At 41.9% G+C, this 24,792-nt stretch overlaps 1 protein-coding gene across 1 annotated transcript in view; it reads left to right on the top strand.

The window, feature by feature from the left end:
- Agbl1 (AGBL carboxypeptidase 1) overlaps nucleotides 1-24,792 on the top strand; it is a 773,688-nt gene that overhangs the window by 62,984 nt on the left and 685,912 nt on the right. The window contains exon 6 of the mRNA XM_052760219.1: nucleotides 11,144-11,181. Within this exon, the coding sequence (XP_052616179.1) occupies nucleotides 11,144-11,181 (38 nt within the window). The remainder of the gene's footprint in view (nucleotides 1-11,143; nucleotides 11,182-24,792) is intronic.

The following is a 24,792-nucleotide window of genomic DNA, read 5'->3' as shown; positions in this document are numbered from 1 at the left end:
CATCTATGGCACATATATGGGTAATTTACAAATTATTAGATTTTAGGCACCAAGGCTGAGATATTCTATATGTGTCATTATTTAAAGGTGTTTATTTTATAGCACTTTTAAGATTCATTATATTGTTTTTGTAGACTAATAGCCACCAAGTTTTTCGCTTATTTCTGTAATGGTGTTGCTTCAAAAAAAATCATGGATTCATTAAAATTCTTTTAAATTTCTCACCCAAACACTTTTACATAGCAAAAGCACATGATAATGGTATAATAAGTATAATTATACTAATAAATATCATGTTTGTTGAAGCAGATATTCAATGATACAGCATGCATGAATACTTATATTTAAATACTTCATATATTATCATTACCATACTTTGTCTACTGGGTTAATGTAATTTTAATAATGCATAATAATAGTTTAGAGTGTCTATGTCTAGAACACCAGACTTGTCTAGGGGTCATTCAAAACCTGGGAAAGATAATGAAGTTTGTTGTGCCACACATGACAGTTGTCAAATTCTCTCTCTTCTCAGTCTCTGCCATTTACAAAGTAAGAAGTTCTTGTGTTCACACATCTATGAAAATGACCTTGGTTCAGATGTTAGTAAAGAGATATTATTTAAGTATCATCAAGAAGACCAGAAGGTCTTTTAACTTAGATGCTACTAACAAGCACCCCCTCTAGACTATTCCCACCTCTTGGTCCACCTTGGGAATCTAAGTCATTCTTTCCATTGGTAAATATTACAGTTTATACAACACAGATGGAATCTGGACATGTATATCATAACTTAACTCCATCACCATAGTCTGAGAAAGACAGTCCCATCAAGCCTAAGCTGTGTCTTAAGCATGAGAGAGACACTGTCATGTGACTTTATTTCCTAACCTCTTTCACTTCCATGTTTTTTTTCTCTCTTAATGAATTTCTTTTAAGGATGTCAGTGTAGCATAGAAATATCACTGTCCTGATATTCAGTTGAGAATCAGAAAAAAGTTTGCTGAAAGAGCTAATCATGCCCCCTGTACTTCTCTCTTCATAGTAAAATGGGACCATCTTAGCTCTGTTGTAAAAGAGAAAAAAATTAAAAGGAAGCTGGTGAACATGTGTCACATTGGGAGTTCTCTGAATTCCAGTGATTGCTAGTCCATGGTCGAAGCAGGACAGACCATTCTATTATGTCAAAGGCTACATTTTATGATTCTTAATTTAACAAAAATTCAGTGTTCTTATTTCTGCCATGTTTCTGAGAATGCAAGTAGAGAAGAAGCTGGCCTGTCATATTGGAAAAATGGATCTTCACCTGGCATACCTGGAAGTTGTGAAAAATTTCAACTTAGATAAGATCCGTAGAAGTGTCATGAGAAGGCTTCATGTTGAATTTGGGAAGGGTGGTCAGACTACGCCTCTGTCCTGGAGCAACTTAAGCTTGCACAAGGGGTTGAGAGGAAGTGCACAAATAAGCACTTAATGATCATCATAAAACTGAGCAAGATGCTGAAAAGAGTTGAAAAGTAGGAAACCGTACTTGGATCAGGCTACATTTTAGGGTCAATATATTCTCAGGACTGTGAGGGCTTGACTTGGTTTTGACAAAATTTAAAGACCATCACGGTTGTGCTTTGAAAACACATTTGGAAATGTGCTCTTCCAAAGGTACATACACACACTCACCTTTTGTCAGATAACTTATAACTTACAGGTTAGAATATTTTCACAAGATGAATTCCCAAAGTAATTGTTCCTGACACAGGCAACTACCATGGTTTGAAAGAAAATGGCCTCCAAAGGGAGTGGCACTATCAGGAGGTGTGGCCTAGTTGGAGGAAGTGTGTCACTGTGGGGGCAGGCTTTGAGGTCTCTTTTTCTCGTTTCCCTCAGTGTGGCAGTCAGTTAACTTCCCCTCTAAGTCAAGATGTAAGGACTGTCAGCTCCAGCACCATGTCTGCCTGTATGCTGCCATGCTCCCCCATGATGATGATAATGGACTGAACCTCTGAAACTCTAAGCTACCAGCCCAGTTAAATGTTTCCTTTATGAAAGTTGCTGTGGTCATAGTGTTTTTTCACAATGAAAACCCAACTAAGACAGCAACCAAAGTACATATTTTATTAATAGCACAGCAGCATATCTCTCAAGCAGAAGAAACTGCTATTTTAGGTGAAGCTGGGTGGTCAGATAGAACTGGAACTCCATAAATTGGACTTCAGCACATTCTGTTATCTTCTTTGTAACCATTTTTTTTGCAATAAGTTTCCTTTTCTTTGTTATATATGTCAACATATTTCATCTAAAATTCTTATTTTTAAGAACTTCGTTGAACTGATGATTATTTTCCTTACAAGGCATGATTTCCCTCTTGTAGAGTGGGTCTTAAATCCAGTTAGAGAGCTATTGGTTATGGCCAAGGTATGTGTGCCACTACTGCACACTTCTGGTTATCGTTCCATGCTGGTCATTATTGTGTTTTACAGGCATGGCTTGGTAGGATCTATGTTTGCTTTTCTCCTTTGGAAGCTTGCATGGCACCTTCTGGTATCATGAAAAATGAAGTCCTTGGGGAAGAGGTATATCAGCTCAGTTCTAGCTCAGGATCCTCTGAGCCTTGTGTCTGAAGTGAATATTATCTTCAGCAATAGGGAGTTACCTTCCACCTCTGGGGGATAACCAGGGGCAACAGAAATAGGCTATATGTTCTTGGAGTCTCTTAGATAGCCCTGACCAACAACTCAAAAGAGGGCTTCTCATGCCAGATGTTTCAGTTTTTGTTATATGATCTTTGACTCTTGGAGGGAGCACTGTCAGCCTGGATAGGAAATTTTCATTTAAGCTGTAGAGGTATATTTATACACTTCTGTGTACATTTAAGGTTATTTTTTTCTGGATTAACTGTTCATTTGTTCTTAGTGCTGAATAACATTCTCTTGTATAGACATACCACAGTCTGTTCACTCACCTATGGAAGGATACTTTGATTATTCTTGCCATTATAGTTCTTGCCATTACAAATGAAGCTGCTATAAATATCTATGTGCAGGTTTTTGTATGGATATGAGTTTTCAACTTGATTAAACACTGAGGTGTGCAATTATTGGGCTATATAAACTTTTTCCTCCCAAACCCCCTTTCTTTGTGGCACTTATTCCATGGGTTTCTAGACTGTCTTATTTAGGGCTTTATTGCTGTGAAGAGACACCATAACCACAAAAACTCTATATAAAGGAAAACATTTAATAGGTTTAGCTTCCAGTTCAGAGATATAATCCATTATCATCATGGCAGGAAGCATGGTGACATACAGACAGACATGGCGCTAGAAAAATAGCTGAAAATTTCACATCTGGATCAACAGGCAGCAGGAAAAGAGTGAGGCATTGGGCCTGGCTTGAGCATCTGAAACCTCACAGCCCATCCCCTATGACACACTTCCTCCAACCTTGCCACACCTCCAACAAGGCCACTCATCCAATAATGCCACTTCCTATGACTCTATGGGGGCCCATTTTCATTCAAACCACCACATAAGGTAATGTGGGACTCCATAGGGAAGTACATTTTAGTTGGTAGAAGACTACTGTATGCTGCTCAATTATTTATTACCTAACCAAAGCATTTATTGAAGAATTTTCCATGTAGCATGTTTTATGATAACTGTTTAAATGTTTAAGACTATAATACAGTTGCTGTCCTCAGAACTTATATAGACAAGTGTGGAGAGTGATGCACAAATACACAATTCCCATGTTACCAAAAAACTGTTGTAGTAAAGGAAATCAGAAGGTGGATGAGAACTCAGCAGAATGTAACACAGCTTGGAATGCAGGAGTGTAGAGGCTGGAATTTGACCTGGATGTTGTAAAGTAGGTAGATAAGGGAATAGGATTTTGGTGGATAGAAAAAAAGATGAAAACAGGGATGACTTCCCAGAGCACTGCAGGCCTTCTTGTTCAAACTTGTGGAGCCATGCCAAGGCCATGGTACATGCAGAGGGACTTCAGGCAGTACACTGTGCTTACAGTTCTCGGAGAGACTATGGCCACAGTTGGACTTTCTTAGTAATAAATCCAATCTTTTAAACAAGTAAGATGGACATTTTCCCCCCTAAGATCTTTCCTATCATCTGGTTTATGAAGACCTTGATTTCGATCTTCAAGGGAAGAACAGTCCAGTTACATGGAGGTGAGAGTTCTTTTGCCTGCGTTGAATAGACATCATTAAAAGGCAAAGTGTAGCTCCTATGAAACTAACTCTGAGCTTTGTATTCAGCTAGGAATGGTACAACTCTGATTCTACCGTAGTCATTTAGCACACACTCTGTAAAAGTTTATTTTGCATATATATGCTTAATTATAGACTTTGCACATTATACATTTACATATACACATTATACACAGGATTATAGTCGCACATTAATGTATATCTTACTTTATGAATAATTTAAGGAAGTGGAAGCTGTTTACCTTAAGTGCTAATTTGGGAGTCACGTTCCCAAGTAGAAAGAGACTCTCCTGTGTGGGGGAGCCCACGGCGATTTCAGCCTGCTCTTTTCTTCCCAGACATTACTTTTTACTTCTGGTGCTGGGAATTCTCACAAATGTTTGGCTGCCTCCATCCTGCTGCTGTTGCCTGCAGACTTGGAAGAAGTTCTAAACCATCTCTCCTTTGCAGACCCTGTGCATATGACGAGCCTGGTGGTATGGAGCTCATTCATTGCAGAGCTGTACCCCAGGTCTCCATCTTGGATGACAGCCATCCTCTGTCCCTGTCCCTGGTGTATGTTATGGACCAAAAATCAGCCTGAGTTTTGGGTTTCAGTTTCTGTTACAATTTATAATGATTGATGATGGTTCCCACAAGCTGCCTTTGACAGCATCTGGATAGAGCTGGGTGTGTAAGTGTGTTTCTTTCTCTTTTCCATTCCAGAGAGAAATGGAAAAGCTCCATGCTGGGCACAGGATCTTATTCAGCCTTTATACCATATGCACATGGTTTTTCTTTTCTTCCACCATGCAGGATCCATCTCACTTTTCCTCTCTGGGTTCTACTCTTTCCTGAAAGTGATCGGTTGAAGCCATGAGTTGCCCATTTTTCTTGGTCACCTGGCTTGTGTGTGTGCGTGTGTGCGTGCGTGCGTGCGTGCGTGCGTGCGTGTGTGTGTGTGTGTGTGTGTGTGTGTGTGTGTGTGTGTGTGTTTTCTCTACCATTCTATTTCCTCTCAAGCTAGTCAGGGGGCTGGAATGTACCAGATGGCATTCTGGGTGTCTGTTCTCATGGCAATGTGTTCAATTCCTGTAAAGGACCTCCTGTTTCATCCAACTGTTATTTAACTTATTCCTATTTTCATTTTCTCCATAGTTATAATACCCATCTCCGTCTGCTCGTTTAGCATGGCTCTGTGTCTGTACAGGCTCTCCTTTCACATTGACACAGGCGTCTTCCTGATGTTTACGTGATTACTTTCTTCTTCACATTCTGTTCATGCTACCTTCCCATGCAATTACCCTAGCTACGCTCTCCAAACTTGCAGTCTACCCTCGCACAGCTGATCTCTTTACCCTGTTCTTACCTCTCTGTCTTCTTTTGTAGATGTATTTATTTTATGTGTATGAGTGTTTTGCTTGCATGTATGCATGTGTACCATGTGTGTGCCTGATGCCTTCAGAGTTCAGTAGAGGGTGTCAGATCCCTTGGAACTGGAGTTGTGGATGTCTGTGAGCCACTGTGTGGGTGCTGGGAAGAAGATCTGAGTCATCTGTAAGGGCAATGAGTGCTCTTAACTGCTGAACTATCTCCCTAGCCCTTGTCTTACTTTCAAAATACCATTTATTGTATTTGAGAATCTAAAGTTAGTGTGCTGTATAAAAATATTGCTGTTTACAATTTCTTAAACCATAGCCCCCATGATAATAAACTCTTTGAATATAATAGCTATTCTTTCAATTTGTTCTGGTATGTAATTGATGCTTAGTAAACACCTATCATAAGAACAAGTAACATATTCCAGGCTTGCCTCCAGTGAAGTTCTCTGTCCTTGTCTCCATGACCACCACTGAATATCTAAGTCTAAGTCTCAGGATGGAGTGTGATTGTTCTATATAGAGCTAAGTCAAGCAGTTGACGCAGCTGGACAAATCTGCTTCATTGTTGTGTATTTATGTATTGACCCTAGGACCTTGCTTCTGTTGTCTGGTCATAAACAAGAGCCCATATCTGAGAGATAAAGACGTTACAGAGAGTTATTTTGGAGACTGTCTAGAATTTTGTTGAAAGTAGAAGAAAGTTGAGGGCTACGTTTAGAGTGGGGCAGGAGACTTGTGCCTCAATGTGCTGCTTGCTCTCTAGCTGCAGGGCCTTATGTGGGCTATTTATCCTGTACTGAGGAATCTCATCATCTGTCATTCCTGTGAAGTTCAAAGTGGTGTATGCTGATGAATATAGGACATGTAGTATTTGACACTTATAGAGTCTTCCTAAGTAGTGGTGACAATTATGAAGGAGTCTCCAGTAATGGCTCTTAAAATTTATTTCAACCTGAGGAAGTAAATTGCATTGTTGTAACTCTGTGGCTCTTTTGTAGATGTTTGGCAGGAGAATATTTATGAATCTGCCAACAGGTTACCCTTAGCCTTTGCTAAGAGAGTCAGGGTATCCATGGTGCCTCAAATCTTGACTAGAGTGCCCTGCTTTGAAGAATGGATGGAACAAAAGTTGTCCCTCTGTCTTTGGGGGTTGTTGTAGTTATTTGGATCAAAACGTTCTTAGAAAGTTTCCCAAATGACCCATTCATTAATAGGAACACACAGAGAGATGGAAGATTTTACTTTCTATCCCACAAGACAGCCCACTCAGCAAACAGCATGAGGTGATAGTAAGGAATGATGGACTTAAGGTAAAATGTCCTCCCTGTCCCTTTGTAGAGTCAGTGGGTCTACCAGAATGATGGCTGCTGGATGTCCACTTTCAGGAGGCAGTCTGGTATCCCAAAGGCACAGAGTGGGACTCCGGTTCACTTGCTCAATGCAGTGGGCTTGGTTTCTTCAAGTAGGAATACTGAGCTTTCTTCTTTTTTTAAGCCCAATTGCCTTAGTTTTGCCTTTTGTTTGTTTTGAGGTGGGATATTACTAAGTAGCTTAGTCTGTCCTAGAACTCACGATCTTCTATTTCAGCTTCTCCAATGCTGCTATTACAAGGCTGCACTACCACACCCAACTAAGTGTTCCTTTTGGTTGGTAGAGGCGTTGGTTGATCCAAGTAGTTATCTCAGTGCTGTTGAGTGTTATTGTTTTTCATGTTGCACTGAAACCAATCAGGAGAGCCTTGCTCAGACAATAGATCATGGCTACATGCTTGCCCAGTGACTAGATCAAAAACAAAGAGCCTCTTGGTAACATTCATGCAGTGACCTTTGTTCCATATGCCAGGAACCACTGAAATATGGAATATTTTCAGTTACTCATTAGTTTATTCTAGATATTTGTTCTTCTTTAAATCTTACACAGGCATTACACCCCAAACAACATCTTTACTACTTCTTTTTTGAAGCAAAGCATTTGTATCACATTCCCAATAAACAGACACACACACACACACACACACACACACACACACACACACACACACACACACACACACTGAGATAAAAGTTTCTGAAGTCATTAATATATTATATTTTGCTCCAATATACTTTATTACAAGTCTAGTACATTTAAAAACCTATAAAACTGAATTTTAAAACCTACCACACACTCACAGATTGAAGTTTGGAAAAGCATTGGACCTAGGCCATCTAGCAACTTTTATTTTCTAAGTTAAATATGCCCCTGCCCTATCTCCTGCCCAGTTCTCATTCCACTGCCTTCCCTGGCTGCACATTCTCTCATACCCTAGGGGTCTCCTTCCTTTGGTGTTGATGATTTTTTTCCTGCTTACCCTCTGCTCTGCTTTTGGTTGAATTTTCTTGAAGATATCCATTCCAAAGGCTGCAAACTACTGTAGTGATTGTAGAAATTAGTAAATAAATGTTCCCACTTTCTGAGTGCCCTCCAGAACTGTAGATGGATGCTTGCAGCAGTATTCTAACTGGTTTCAGGTAGCTTTCACATAGACTATCATGAACTCAGCATGTCCTAAATGAAAGCCATTGTTTTCTCTAAATGAAATGACTTCCCTTCTTAGTCACTTAGTGGTTTTCCTATGATTAGCTTTACCCAGGCAAGTATTTCAGGTAGTCACTCAGCTCTTTTCTTTCTTTTGTATTCTGTAACTGTTTTGTGAGTAATAATGTTCATCTCAGGTTTCCGTCACTGACATCATACTTTTTAATTAAAAACAAATGAATAATGTCTCATTATCTAAAGGGTTGAATTTGAATTCTTTATACTATTAGACTTTGGCCTTAACTATGACCTCCATCATTTTTCCCTAAGTGTGCTCTTTGTGACACTAACTAAATGTCGATTCCCAAACCATGACCTTCAAAGCAATAAATCTTCTCTTGTGCCTCAGGAATCAGCTTTAATTTGACTGCAACATTGACCATGTCATATAATGTCACTGCTGGGATCATATTTATTTGTTATATTGTCATGCCATTTGATACTATCTAGAGAATTAAGATTTGGAGTCATCTTTAACGTCCCTGTCAACAACCAAAGAATGCCCAAGCCTATCGATTCATGGGCAAACCATTTATTAACATGCTTTCATGTGTACACGAGGACTTGCTAACACGGGATTCTGACTCATCAGATCAGGCGATAGGCTTGAGATTCTGCATTTCTGTTGGACTCTCAATGAATGTGAGGGTGCTAGGAAAGACTCACATTTTGAGCAGCAAGACTCTAATTTTCCTTTAGCTACTCCTGTCTCCTCACCTCTACTCTGTCCTCTGAACCTATTGTCTTGCATCTTTTCCCATGTTGAAAGTGTTCTGCAGATCAGTCATACCAGGTTATTTGTCCCTATGACCTGACTGGTGATCTAAGACTAGGTTAGGTGCCTTGCCTTAATATTCCTCATCTTTTCCTGAGTTCACACTTTTACTCTTCTCTTCTAATCTGTCTTGGCTTTTTGTCTTGCTATGTAATGTTCTTTGCTGTGTTATGCAGCAAGAAGGCATAATCTAATAACAGGAACCTGTTGAACCCATGCTGTTAAATTTACCAGACTCTAATGCAATGAGCTAAACAAACCTCTACTCTTTCTAAATTATGAAGTCTCATGTATTTTGTCATAGCAACAGAAAATAGATTAAAATACGTCCAGACAAAAACACTAGCTTAGAGTGCACCACAACATTAATCTTGGAGGAATTCTGTTTGTTCCTATTAAGAATAGATATAGTACATATGATCCTAGTAACTTGTGCTAAGGCCTACCAAGCAGTGATAAGTTCCAATCACCTCTGAAGATTGGGGAAATGGGCCAGAGGGATTAGGTTGTTCTTCCTAAGTTACACACATAGGAGAATAGACCTGTGCCCCAAACCAGGACTCCTTTTCTCCTACTGTCCTACAGAATCTCTCATTGGCCAGTTCCTCACCTCACAGTGCTCTTTGCAGTATGTTGTCAAATATTGAAAGCAGAGTCAGCAGTGTTAAGAAGACAAATGAACGGAAAAAGTAAGAGACTAAAACAGAAACAAAGCACCTGAGATACACTTGCACCTCCTAACTTCAGGACTCCTACAACAGTTGCAAAAGGCTGCAACTCATGGCCCCCCAGTGTAAACTCACAGCAGAGACAATCACTCAGGTCAGTGAAACCAGCCCAGGATACTCCCAAGACAGTGGGGCCAGAGTCCGCTGAGAGACTCCCCCATTAGTCACTCATTGCCATATTTTTTTCCTATTCAAATTTTGGCTCCTGCAACCTTACTCTTATAACTCCATGGAGATTGGCAAAATCCAGGTGCTATGGAACAGAGGACCTATGTGGGGATGGGATAAGAAGGGACTCAGAAGCTGGAGAAGTAGCTTAGTATTTAGAGGAAAGAGTAGAGCAGCCAAATTAACCTCACCAAAACAGATTAGGAGAGAAGCAAAGTATATGAGTGTGAAGGCAGGAAAGGTTTGAGAATGTCCCAGCAAGGTACCTACCCTACTGGATCACCAGCCAGATGGATAGGGACGCATTGATGCATCCTCTCAACCCACTATTCATACTCCTCAGGATGCATGCACATAAGGACTTGTTAGGAAAGGATTCTAATTCAAGAGGTCAGGAGTCAGTTGGAGATTCTAGATTTCTCTTTGGGTCTCAGCAAATGTGAGGTTGTAGCTAGAGTCTTACACACTGAATAGCAGGGCTAATAAAACCATAAATACCATCCTGGGACCCTACCCTCGTTATCTCATGTAATTTCAATCACTCCTCCATAGCCTCACACCAAAATACCATGGATGTATGAATTAAGTCCTAATAAATAAGCTTTGGAGGATGCATTCAAAGGATAGCAGTGGGGTTTTGTGTATTCTCAGATGTCAGGAACAAAAGGAAGGGTCACTAAGAAATGGAACAAGAGATGTTTTTCTTCTCCTCTCTTTTTTGCTGCAAAGGTTGTAAAATTCTTCTGTGGGCAAAAGCAATGTGGTTAGAGGAAAAACTCCAGCAATGGTCTTCCATCCTAAGGAAACAGCTTCTCCTTCTGATATGCACGCATTTTCCAGTGCGTCCCCAGAGGCATGAGTAGTTCAGGAAGTTTGCACTGAACTGCTGTGTTCAGTGTGCCTCCTCACCCTTTCCCTCCCACTCATCCTCCAGAGTCTCCACATGTTTTCAAGTACAAATCAAGAAACTGACAAGTACACTTGCTGGCATGAGCAACAGTTAAAAAATAGAAAAAGAAGAATGCTGTGCAAAGAAGTTGGTGGAAGGTGGGAAGCGATGAGGGGAAGAAGGATGTTTTCAGTAGCAGAGGGGACCTCTGAGACCCATTTGGAAGATAGACACCTTACTTAATGTGATTTCTACATTTATGCCTCTTTAATGGTCAGCAGAGATCAATAGAATGCCTTCTATGTGGTTAATAATGAGTCTGATAGGTGGTAGCAATGAACATGCTAACTATGGGGTCCATGGGCTAACAAAAAAAGACCATTGAACATTGACTTTTCACTTTTCTTTCTTTCTTTCTCCCCAGGGCAGCCACTGAAGTTCTGGCAGCATTGCTGAAATCCAGTAAGCATCCCTTTAAAAGAGGGGTTATCTCTTCCCATTTTTATTTTTGTGAAAGATACTCTTTTGTTCCATGGCTCCATTCTGACCAGTGAAGAAATAGAGAGCTGTGTCCCAAGTCTATTGGAGAAAAGAGAGAATATGATGGCCGTAGAAAAGAGATCTCCTTGTGGACATGTCCACTTATAATACATGATCATTAGTGTTGATTGTTAAGTTGACCGACTCTAGAATCACCCGAGAGAGAGGTCTCTTGGGGTGCCTATGAGGGATTATCATGATTAAAGTAATTGACATGGGGAGACCTGGCCAATATGGGTGCCACCATTTACTGGTAGAGATCATTTATTATTCTTTGCTTCTTAGCTGTGGCTGTAATATGGCCAGCTGCTTCAAGCTCCTGGCGCCTTGATTTCTCTGCCATAATGAACTGTACCTTGAACTATGAGCCAAGATAAACCTTTTCTCCCTTGAGTTGCTTTTGTCACAGTATTTTATCACAGCAACAAGAAAAAATAGCTAAAACAAAGACAACTTTCCCTATGAGGGAAGTAAGTTGTCTATTGCAGCCCTGGGGACTCTTCAATTCCTTCTGACACAGGAAGCAGTCCTTCAGCATTACTAGAATAAATCCCAGCCTGTGAGACTGTCCAGTGGAAGAAAAGGCTAGGACTGGGTAGGTAGCAGATTCTTGTATTTGGTTTTTAACTTAGCTCATGACTCTATGTGCTTGGGCAGGTAGGGTGTTGGGAAATACTTGGACAATGTAGACGTTGCTAAGTTTCTTTTTTTTTTTTATTAAAAAGTTATTTCTTTACTCAGTTATATGAGTGATTGCAGAAGAATAGCTTGGAGGGTCTGAATTATTGTGAGGATTTTTTCTTTTGCCTCGTAGCCTTAGCCTAATTACATTGGGAGTCAATTTCATGTGTGCAATATAATAGACGATATGATGCACTTGGGAGTGAAATCTTGGTTTAATGTTTTTATTCCTCCCCTCCTTACCGCTTCATCTGTTTTAATTTGGCACCTTGGAAACCAACTTCTTCAATGGTGATATTTGTTTCTCTATAGGGAGCCCGAGGCCTGTGGGTAATAGGTGAACTTTAATAAAACTTATAAATAAATAAATAAAAATAAAAACACTCTCCACCAACCATACATCTCTGTCAACCAGAAGCATGGGGAAAAAGTGAAAGCACATGATGTTTCCTTTTATAGACTGAAGAGAAAAATGAATCTTGAATTCATTTGGTTGATTGGAACTTCATACTGTGTCCAAGTCTGCCCTCAAACACAGCTTTAAAACATGGGGTAGACTGAAGACAGTGAGAGGAGACTAGGAAGGGAAGAGAGGGAGTCTGTGGAGTTCCTAAGATGGAAAGGTATTTCTTGTGGGTTCTGGGGAGGGGCATTGAGTTTTCAGAGTGGAATTATTCCAGGTTTAACCTCTTGATTCTCATTATGGCACATGGTATCATTCTCCCCTCTAACATTTGGTGTTTGATGCAGTAGGGTGAGGGATGTGAAGGAAATGAACACTGCCCATTTGTTTAACCAATTAATAGCATGCTTTGGGACAGTAGTTTTCTCCTGAGTCCTCCCAGCCCTGTGTTGGCAATAGAAAACTTGATGCTTCCTGGGAAGGGAGCCCTGAGAGCTAAGTAGGGCCATCTTACCTCCAAAATACACCCCAATTTAGCCCTTAGGCTTGAAGTTAGGTACACTTTCATAATATGTACCTATAATGTGAAAAATCTGAAATTATTCTCACATTCCTCAACTTTAGAGATAAGGATCATGGTATCTCAGACTAGGAGAAGACCATAGTATGTATAAATATGAACAGATTCAGTTACACACTGTGGCTAGGTTTTCTGCACACTGGTTGTGCTTCACAAGCTGAGTCTGCAGTGATACGAAGCTTTCTGACTTATATTTTTCTTTTAGAGCAGTGGTTCTCAACATCCCTAATGCTAAGACCCTTTAATACAGTTCCTCATGTATGTCGACTTCCAACCATAAAATTATTTTGCTGTTACTTCTTACCTGTAATTTTGCTACTGTTATGAATTGTAATGTAAATCTTTGTGTTTTCTGATGGTCTCAGCCAATTCCTATGAAAAGATTGTTTAACCCCCCAAAGGGGTCACAACCCACCAGCTGAGAACCACTATTTTAGAGGTCGGCTCTGACTCGTGTCCTCTGTAGAATCTCCCTTCAATCACTTGCTTAGGCATCACTGCTCTCTGCTCCCACAGGCTTTCCTACCTCAGGGCTGACTGTACTGTACTGAAGTTGTTTTTGTCCTTGTCTCTCAACAGAAGCTTTTAAGGGATAGGGTCATCTATATTGATCCATGTGTTTCTTGTGGCAGCACAACAGAGCTGAAAGTACATATTTGTTGGTTACAATTAATTGAATGATTTGTGATATTTACCCACACAAAATAGGGAGATTGCTCCTTACAACCTAAATCTAACAATCTATGCCTAGAACCAATGGTCTTAACATTTGTAGTTCTAATCTCTATTTACTTTACTAATAGACTGTTAGGGAACTGAAAGCCTGCTGTCTTCCACATATAAAGCAGGCTTTCCTGTCCCATTAGGAAGATACATGGAATTATCTGCTAATTCTGCTGAGTTGTCCATATGAGTCTTTGCCTGGGTCTTTGGTTGTTTATACCATGAGACAGTTGGATCAGAGGCTCTCTAATGTTCTTTCTCACACTAAATACACAGCCTTTACATGTATCAATCAGTCTTTCATCCTTGGCACCATTGGCATTCTGGATTCAGTATTTCTTTCTTGTTCAGATCTGTTCTATGCATCGTGGATTATTTAGTGACACCCTTGATCTTCATGTATTAGCACCCGGCATTGTGTTTAAATGGAACAATCCACCCCACCTATGGGAATCAAAACTGCTTCCTGTTGAGAACCACCGATACCTATTTGGGTACACACATGAGCTGAAATCTACCCGAAATTTCAAAGGATCCTTCCCTACATACCTTTCTTGGCATTTCATAAACATTTTCATCTTTCATAATTGATCTAAGATTCCCCAGCATTGAGCATCATTCATATGCATTCGTAAGTGGTAAGAACTAAAGGGAGACTATTATTATAAACAGTCACAAATTACTTGGAGGGGAACCTGCTGGGGAAGCTCTTGAAAGTCTTAGAATAAGGAAGGTAGGTAGGTTTTATCACAAGTGGCCACGTTAATGTGCAGGTAGAAGGGTTCTGAGATCATGTATGAGCTCAGCACAAAGGAAGGCTCCACTGAGATGGAAAAGCTGGGCTATGGGCTTGAAGAGCAAGCACAGCCTACCAAGCAGTTGCCGTCATTGGTTACTAGCCTAACCAAAGTATACATGGAATTGTGCATCTGGACTTAGACGACACCAATACAAGCAGGCTGGACTTCTGCAGGGCTTTGCATGTCTTGGACTTTTCTAGTCACTTTATGATGTCTACATGCCGTGTGTAGCTAAACCTTAACATGGAATGCCTTCTAACTTGAACTGCCGAGTGGGTTCCTATCAGTTGAACTTAAATGCAACAAGTTAGATTCTGTCTAAAATTCAAACTGCATGTGGCACAGGTCTCCTGGAATGTTACTCAGACTTTAATCTACAAAAGACATACTTCTTTCAAATGTCAGCTCTTCTGGCACTGATGTTTGCTCACAGTGAGTATAAAAGTTGACGGTGGTAGTGGGTCTCAGTAACTACATCACAAACAGAGGACATTGCCCAGTCTAAATAAAGTTAGAACAAAACATTTACTGGTTGGGGGTAGTCAGTGTTCCTATGACAGTCAATACTAGGCCAGGCTTAGGTATCTGAAGTCGCCAAGACCCTATTTGTGGCCGACTGGAGTTGATCCCCACTAGTGGCAGAAAAAGCAGGACTCAGAGTTTTGGGAGGTGTGGAGCCTGTCCACAGCAATGACCCAGGGAAAGGAAGGAAGTTTGGATCATGTTAGGGAGAGTCTACTAGTTTTCTTTGGCTCTCTCTCTCTCTCTCTCATCAGACAGAGGCTGCAGGAAAAGCCAGCCCAGGAGATGTGCAAGAGAAATGAAGCAAGAGGAGTCTCAAATCTCTTTCCGTTCCTGGGCAGGCAAATTTTGCTTAGAAATCAGGCCTCTTGCCCAATCGTCTCAGCCATTTGACACTATAAATAAAAAAATAAATCATTGTGCATTCAAGAGTCCATTTGTTTCTGTCTTTTAGATTAGAAGGGCCTGATCTAAATTCCACATCGTTCCTCAAATCAGTTCTTCTCTATGCTCACACATGCACAAATTCTCCACCAAATGTTCCTGTACCAAGAACTTGCCTTTTTGTGTTTTATTCTATCCAAAAGCACTTAGCTTTTTATTATCAAAATTTAATAAAGCCTTGATTAAGAAATCGCACTACTTCAATTGCTTGTGCTGTTTTTTTCTCTAACAAGCCAAAACAACATCTTGTTCTTTCCCTCCCTCCCTCCCTCCCTCCCTCCCTCTCTCCCTCCCTCCCTCCCTCCCTCCCTGTGTCTCTCCCTCCCTCCACCATGCTTCTGTTTCTCTCACTGCTCTCTCTGCCCTTCTCCCTCACTCCCTGAGCCCTCTCTTGATGTCTTTGTCCCCACAGTTCCTCTCTCTTTCTTTTTGTTTCTTAACCTCCTCTCCATGCCCATTAACCATAAATGTATTTATGAAAAATTGTGACCCTGGATGCAGCCATTGAATGAGGCACAGCAATGGGATGAGAGTTGATTTCTGCTGGCCCCAGGGATGAATCTTCCAATAATGTCTTAGCATTAACCTTGCTGCCCGGATTTAAAGGTCATAATCTTGCAACAAGGAAACACCTTCTGTCTGGTTCCGGCCCTAAATCTTCCTGAGAGAATGAGGCATCTGCTTCATACATCTCTCCTACTTAGGAATTAGCATTAAGAAGTTTGCAGAAGTTAGGGAATGGGAGGAGGCCGAGAGAAGTTAGCAGAGAAAGAAACGCAAAGAAGAAAGGAGGGAGGGGAATATGAAAGAGAGCTAATGGAAAGTTTGGCGGGAAGATGAGACTTCTCACAGCCCTTCCTAGGTAGTGTTCTATCTGTCTGTCCACAGTGGACAGCCTGCAGCAGTGTTATTGCAGAGAATAGGAAGGAAGGGCAAACCTTGCAGACACAAAGAGACCTAGCATGGCCAGACAGCCTCAGGCTCAGAATGAACACCTGCTGTGGCCTGGCGGCCAGGAGTGAAGATGCTGAAGGACACGGTGGCCAGATGATTGCTCTACTGTCAAATGCCCAAGATGGGCCCATTTCAAGACGTTAGGAGTACCAGCATCTCTTCAGAATGGATGTGTGTTTGAACATGGTTGACATTGTGGCCCCTTTGGTCCAGTGGCCATACACAAGTACCAGCAGATTGGAGCAGCCTTCACCGGACTTGTGTGCTTATCCATGTTTCCACGTAGCCTGTGACCTTCCCTCCAGGAGCACTGACCTGCCTTGACAACCCGCTACTCCAGGTTTTCCGGACATTGTGCTTCCTGTGTCTGTTTCCTAAAGAAACGGAAGATAGTCAGAATGTCACAGCTGTAAAACCTTGAGTTTTCCTTGTATTTCTTCAAACATTTGTTTTTCCTTCTCTCTCTCTCTCTCTCTCTCTCTCTCTCTCTCTCTCTCTCTCTCTCTCTCTCTCTCTCTCTCTCTTCTCTCTGTGTGTGTGTACATACAGGTACACTTGTGTGAGTTCACTTGTATGTGGAGACTAGAGATCTGCTTCAGAAGCTATTCCTCAGCCACTTTCCATCTTGTTTTTTTTGAAAGAGTCTCTTACTCAACCTGGAGCTTGCCAAGTAGGCTAGGTAGCTGACTGGTGAGTCCCAGGGATCTGTGTGTCTCTATCTTCCCAGGACTGGGATTCCAAGCATGTTCATGACCATACCTGTAGTTTTTGTGTGGCTTCTGGGGGTTGAATTGGACTTAGGGCCCTCATGCTTGCACAACAAGCACTTTATCAACCCACTCATCTATCTTCCCAACCCAGTCATTATTTATATTTTGATTAATTTATAGTAATGTCTATATTTATCATGCACAGTATGATGTGAAATGTGACACATGGTGGAATGGCTAAGAAGAGTGAAATAGCTTTTCCTTTTCCTCTGCCCTCCCCCCTGCTCCCCCAAAACATAGTCTCCTTTAGAGAAGGCTGGGCTGGAACTTACTGTGTGTGATCCAGACGGAACTTGAACTCTTGATCCTCAGTCCTCAGTCTCTTAGTGTTGAGATAACAGGCATGGCCCATCATGCTTTGCCAAACATGTGCATTTGCCAAGTAGAGAGCTTAACCATGTCATTCTAGTTCTCATGGATCCCCTGCAAGATAATTTAGGGACATTACTAGAAATACAAGGCCCCAGAACACCCTAGAAACTGTTGATTTTTCTTGTCCCTCTCATTCCCATAGAATAAAACTAAGGAGTAGGCAGAAGAGGCCAGTGCACAGGACTCTTCTTTCATCTGGGCACACATGCCTCTGTCAGGGGATGTCTGAGTACTACCCACTTAATCCATTACAGTGTAGAGTGGTTCTCGGCTTTCCTAATGATGAGATCCTTTAATAGAGTGCCTCGTGTTATGGTGACCCTCAATCATAAAATTATTTCATTGCTACTTCATAACTGTAATTTTGCTACTGTTATGAGTCATAATGTAAATATCTGATATTCAGGAAAGCTGATGCATGATCCCCCAAGGGGGCATGACCCACAGGTTGAGAACCACTGCTTTGCACAGAATGGAACTAGCCATGTTGTGATCAATGATCGTGTGCTTTTGCAGATAAACATGTATAACTGTTTTGTTCTTGGAGCCCTCCCACAGGAGTCAGGCTTCTTATTACATCTTTATACCTCATACGGGGCCACAGCAGAGGCTCTGCTAATTATTAATGTTGAATGAGGAAGGAATCCAGTTTCCTAGAACTTGTTTACACTGTGCCTTAGTGCGCTTGTGGTATGTATGTTCATAAACCTGATACCCTATGACTTCTGGGGAAGCATGCAATATATTTCACCACCAATGAGCTGAAAAATCTCCTTCAAATAATATTGATTTTTTATGTATACATTTGTCACACAGGGATGGACTGCTGCAATTGGCTTCACATGAAGTCAGCATCGCAAGTGACATCCATCACAAAGCTGGCTTAAAATGACAACACCTGTATTATATCCACCATTAATTGAGTTCTAAGTATGTCAGACCCTGTAGATACATTTAACCTGACAAGGAGGGTTTTTTTTTTTTTTTTTTTTTTTTTTTTTTTTTTTTGCCATCCTCATCTTACAGGTTGGGTAACTGAAGTTTGGAAGGTTTAAATAATTCATCCAGGTAGCAGGGCTTCAGGGTTCACCTTGCAGTGAGCTCAGCCCTGTACGGCACCAGGAAGAGATTCGAGAGGCTGGGTCTGCTTGACCCAAAGAAGGTACAACCAAATGCGGAAAGGAAGCCAAGTAAATATTTTCCAAGTATCAAAGGGACTGTTTTGGAAGATCATGTGTGACTTAAGTCAGAAACATTACACGGTCCACTCCACATAACATTTGAATGGGGCCCAGTGAGGGATGTTGAAACCCTAGCGTGCGTGTGAGGGGCCCATGTCATCTGCTTGGAGGGTGACCATCAGGCAAGGCTGATGAATGAGGGCGTGAGACACTGGGGCGGGCAGGAACTAGGAAGATCACAGGCTCCTATTATGTCGTGCCACATACAATTTGGCATATTCCTTTTTTATTTTCTTGGCTCAAAGTCCAGCCTTCTCTGCCGAATACTTACGTCTTTTGCATAAGTACACGAAGTATTTTAAAAATAAGTTAAAAGGTTGCGACCAGCCCTGCTGTCCCTTTCCCTCCCCCTCCACCCCCAGTCTGACACTGAGAGTTGTGTGGGCTGAGCTGCAGACAGTGGCTCCTGTAGTTTCTCTTCCTGCCATGTGGTGGGGCTGTTCTTCTAGTTATCCCCACTATTACTAGTCCAATATTTATTTTCGGTGAGTAATTTGTTTATCGGGAGGTTATTTTAATCTAATTTTCGCCATATTTGCTAGTGCACACTATCTGTGCTTCCCAGCGTTAGCAGCTTGCATGTCTTGAAGGAAATTAGCTGAAGATGGTCTCAGAGGCATTTGCGCAGCCATTATTTAAGGGAGGTGGGAGGAGGCCGGGTGAGTGAAGCCTGGGGTTAGAAACATCGGATGATGGAATTTGTTGCCTTCCTGGTGGTGTTAGCATGATTGAGCAGGATTGACCGGGGGCGGGGGGAGCCCAAGTAGCTTTTCACAGGCTATCGCTGCTTGACAGCAGTAACGCTGGAAGTTAGGGTCGCTAGTCTCCTAGAACATTGTGACAACTTGTAAAGGTCCTAGATTAGTCTGGAAGGACAACAGTCCTCTAGTTCTGCACCCTCCTCCCATTTGGTGGCATTTTAATGAACTGCTATTGCAAGCCCTGTGTAAGCTGGGGAGTGGGAGAGGTTGGAAAGAGAGCGACTACATACCAGAACACCCACAGCAGGAAGTGATGACTATGATGATTAGTAAACTTGCTGGACACTTTGCTCACGTGCCATTGAATTCTCTGACCTCATTTATGTAATAATCATGTTACTGTGCCCGTTTTATGTGCCAGGAAGATGTAGCAAGCAGAAAATAAAGACTTGCTGAGACTCCACAAACAATACAAGGAAAACAAAATTCTACCTCAGTTGTGACTGCTTCCAAAGCACCCTGTGTTCATATTTCTGCCAGCCTTCAGCTGGAGCCAGGAACCTGGGACTCCGGGTTCAGCCGTAGATTGACTATTCGATCTAACTTGGCCTTTGGTGTTGCACTTGAGTTCAGGTTGGTTTTCTGTAAGTGGAGGTTTGGGGGTGGTGGTGGTGGTTGAAGCTTCTTTGGAACAGAATCTTCTATTTTTATCATCAAAGCCTAAGTGTAAATGACACATGCGCAGCAGACACAAGGGGAGCACAGGTGGAGACCCCAGTTAATAACAGCTTGGCTTTTCCATTGCTTCCCGACTCTTGGTAGACTCTGAGAAGCTTCCAGAGAAGTTTCCGGGGGTCTGGAAGAAATCAACGTTGAAAACTTCTGAATGAGTGTCTGTGTGGAGTCTTTGGGGGCTTGATCTGTTGTTTGAGATTACAGCTAAAAGATGGAGTGCCATGATGCTTCCTGTGGGTGGCTGGAAAAGTGTGCCACACTTCTCTAAGTAGTGGCCATTTTTTAAAAAAGAAAAAACTAGTGAAATTTGACCCAGAGAAATACAGAATCTTGTATTCATCATCAAGCCCCCATTTAGTCATCTTGGAGTCTCTTAGGACTAATGGGCCTAATTAAGTAATTGAACTGAACCCGAGACATTGAGGACAGTGGAGTTGTACTAGATCCCCTTCCTGTGATGGTCAAACGCTTCAGAGGTGACGATCTTGGATCTTAACAGAGCTGTGGATGGTGGTGATGATGATGCTCCTGCTTGATGCAAAACTTGGCTACAAATTGTAATTGCCATGTAGTTGTTAACTAGGGTCTGTTCTTACACACAGGCAGGCTGCTATCTTTTACTACCTCTATTTCCAGGGCTTTCCCTGAATCCTAGCGTTTGCTTGCAAGTTTGGGCTATAGTGCTCTTTTGAAAAGACTGTAAAAGTGTCCAAGATTCCAAGTCATGGATGAAGAGGGCATGCATTTGATATAATTGCGTAACACAATCTCCATAAGGGCAAGACATGGTAGAGACCAGTGTTTACAGAGTAGTCATGATGTCTGCTCTCATGATACTGTGGGGTCAAACTATAGCATCCATGGAGACATGGCTATCAAGGTAGGCAGGTCCATCCCCTTTAAGAAACAGTGAGTAACACAGAAATAGGTGATGTACCAGGAATGGGAGCAGGGCACTGGATTTTGTTAAACGTCCATGTTAGTTTATCATTTCTGCCACTGGAGGGTTCAGGAGTTGATGTTCAGATTTAAATTAGTCTCCTAAGATCTGTCCCCTGCATTGAATGACACCTGGTTGTTTTTAGTGTCCATCTTCCCTGCAGAAGCCTTTTCTGGGAAAGGACTCACAGAAAACAGTTTAGAGTTTGTGGACCACACGGTTTCTGTAATAGCTGTTTCTCTTTGCCCTGAGAGGGCAGAACAGCTATAGGAAGCACATAAAGGAATAGCTATGACTGTGTCCCCATAAAACTTTATAAAAATAGGCTGTGGGCTGTGTGCTGACCCCTGCTTTACAGGGAGTGAGCCTCAGCCCTGGGGACTGTATTCCACTAATCCTTATTTCTTAAGCCATTAACTCTAATGTATTTTTATACAGAGCATTCAGAGCAAGTTCTTTGAATAAGCAAAGGAGAATAAATAAACAAATATGTGCAAATCTGGTCCCCTTCAGTCCATCAATATGCACTTCCTTTGTTTTCATTTTGGGCACTCAGGAGTTAACACTCAGGGCTATGGTGTTGTAAACCCTTTAGATTTTAGAACTTGTATCATTCTGGCATAATTGATGGCTGGCTGTGGGTTGACAAAGATAAAGTCTCACAAAGATTTAAAGGGATAGACAAAAAGATAAACATTCCCCAGCTCTAGAGGCACATGACTGCTTCCTCACCACATCCAGGATTGACTGTATGATTATTTATTTGTGTCAAGATGCACATCAACTCTTTCCTACAGCTTCTAGAAGTAGCAGGTTACAAAGCATCTTTTCATATATTACCTCATTTAATGCCCGAAACAGTCCTATAAGACAGGTAAATATTTAACAATTCTGTGACAATGACTTTCAATGTGATTGATTTTGCCCCTGAAGGAACATTTATTGAGGCTGAGGACATTGTAAGTATCATATCTGCGGGAGGGTTGCTCCTGGAAGCTGTGGAATAGAGACAAAATTTGCTACTGACATCCTACAATGCTTAGGATGGTCCCCCTACAATAAGTAATATCCAGATCCAGATGCCCACAATGGAGGGTTGAGAAAGTCTTGTTCTCTTGAGTCTCAGAGAGGTTGGCCAAGCTCCTCCTAGCTGCATAATATGCATTGGGTGTGTTGGGAATAAAATATATCCATTTATTTTTATTCCAGAAGGTTTCAAATCCATTTTTTAAGTAAATGATTTTCAATGAAATATTGGCAGAGATGTGTATATAAATGGGTGGCAGTGAGGGTTAGAGATGCCACTCAACCTCTCCCTTAGCTCCTGTCCATAATCCCAGACCTCTCCTGGAACCTTATTCCTTCCATGTTTCCTGGAGCCATTACTGTCTACTTTTTGGTGGCAACGTGTGTATCTCTCTCTCTGTCTCTCTGTCTCTGTTTCTCTTTCTCTCTGTCTCTGTTTCTCTCTCTCTCTGTCTCTCTCTCTCTCTCTCTCTCTCTCTCTCTCTCTCTCTCTCTCTCTCTCTCTCTCTCTCTCTCTCTCTGTGTAAAGCTTCCATGTTATGCTTTAGTAAGATGGGCTGTGCAGGAAGAGAGAATGGAGACATAGGGTCTTGGAGGAGGTCATTGTTGGTACATTCCAGGTGATAGTCGAGAGAATGGAAATGTTGATAGTGATTGGAACTGAGTTCAAAGGAGCATGCAGAAGGCTCAAGGACTTGGCATTTCATAGTGATGTGCTATTGGATGACAAGGCCAGAGGCAGAAGGCTAGATGTGTGTGCTCTTTGCTCCTCCTCCTCACATACTAGAGTCTGGAGGTTCCATGAAGCATGGGCTAAATTACATGATGTCTATAAAACCACACAATTTGCTTTCTTGAAGTCCATAGTGCTCAACTGCACTGTGGCCTGAAGCAGAAGGGCGCCATAGCACACAGGTGCCTCATGTATCAACCGGCAGAGAAGGCAGAGGAGGAAGGCTCTGTTTCCTTCCTTCCAGGTGTAAATCCTGGCTGCCTCCTTCAGGTGTCCTCTGATGCGCTGGCAGTGGAAGCAACCAAGTGAAGTGTGGGACAGGGTTTCCCACGGGGCCTCAGCAGGGGTAACAGTTATTCCTGGGGCTTGGTGAGCACCTTCTCATCCACTGAGAGAATAAGCTCAGAGCCAAACTACGGATGCATGGGAATGTCCCTGAACCTTCAAGGCAAAGCTCCTCATTCCTTGGGTCTCTTTTACAGAGATGCCAGAGACAAATAATCACGAAGGGTGAGAAAACTCTGGCCTGACGTCTTCCTTCACGTCTGTGTACCTCTCTGCAATGGCCCTCAAAGTGTGCGTGCCCCTGTAACTTTCCCCCTCCCTTTGCCCCGTGGCTTTAGCTCCTCTGATTTTCGTTATTTTTCCCCACTGAGTTTGGACAGTTTCCATTTGCTGTGTTCTCCAGATTTCAAGAATGTCTTAGTTGTAGGTTATGCCTTGTAACTCCTTACAATGTGGGTCTCAGCCCCAGGTGCCCCGTCTGCAAAGTCTTCCCTGACCCAGTCTAACATAGCTGCCCCACCAGTCCCTGGAAGATCCCTTCAGTTTCCACTGGCCACTTCCAGAAGTTTCTGTGGATGTTGGCACCTGCACCCCTCCATGGCCTTCACACTCAGGCATGTCCCGTGAGATCTGGGACTTCATGTTGTTTTTAGCTATGTTCCTAGTGACAGCAATAGTTCCGGGAACATATTGGCATATCACTGGTGCTAAATAAATGTTTGTTGAGTGAATTAATACAGCACCCTAGGTGTGTGAGCATGATTTTAGTCGCTAATTCATTGCCTAAAGCAGCAGCAGCAGCAGCAGCAGGATTTGGTTTGGAGGGAAAAGGTCTCTGTCTTTTTGTGCATGCAAAGTAAACCATCCAGGTTGCTGCCCATTGCTGGGAATCAATCGATTTTAGATATTTTCTAAAGTATCAATGTGACAATTTGATAATATTTTCTTACACCAACTGAAAGGTGCATCATCAATATCCACATACCACTAAGAGTGAAAAAAAGTGCCGCCAACTGCAATAGACAGCGTATTGGTAACACCTTACCATTTGCAAAAACATGGAAGATAGGTTTTAGAACTGAGAAAAGTATAAGTCAGGCTTGTCATTTTAGCTACTCAAGAAGCTGTAGGAAGAGTGTGAGTTCAAAACCTGGCAATTAGTGAGACCCTGTCTCAATCAATCATTCAATCAAAAAAATAAAAGTTTTTTTTTTTTTTTTTAAAAAAAAGTGATTAAATCACAGCTCAGTGGTATAGTTTGGGCCTGCCTTAGATTCCAGTCCCAGAAACACACAAAAAAGAAAAAAAATCAATAAATTATGGTATGAGAATATTGATTTGTGGAATGTGGAATCAGAGGATCTTTGTTCTAGTGGCCTTTCTCTCGTGGAGTGTAGCATGGCTGCCAAGCGTCCTGTACCGGGCAGCAAGCACAGGAGGAGGAGGAATGGTATACCCCCCATTCTGCAGGGAGAGGCAGATACCAACTGCAAGGCTTACATTCTGCAGGGAGAGGCAGATACCAACTACAAGACTTACCTGAGGAAAAACCTTCCTCTGATGTGGAACTGTGTCATAGCAAGCTACTAGGAAGCGCTTCAGATTTAAAAGAGAAACGTCTAG

This window comes from Peromyscus californicus, unplaced genomic scaffold (genome assembly GCF_007827085.1).
Source record: "Peromyscus californicus insignis strain IS unplaced genomic scaffold, ASM782708v3 Scaffold_4__1_contigs__length_199733344, whole genome shotgun sequence".
NCBI lineage: Eukaryota > Metazoa > Chordata > Mammalia > Rodentia > Cricetidae > Peromyscus > Peromyscus californicus.
Note: the sequence above shows the minus strand (reverse complement) of the source record. Positions and strands in the feature narration are given on the sequence as shown.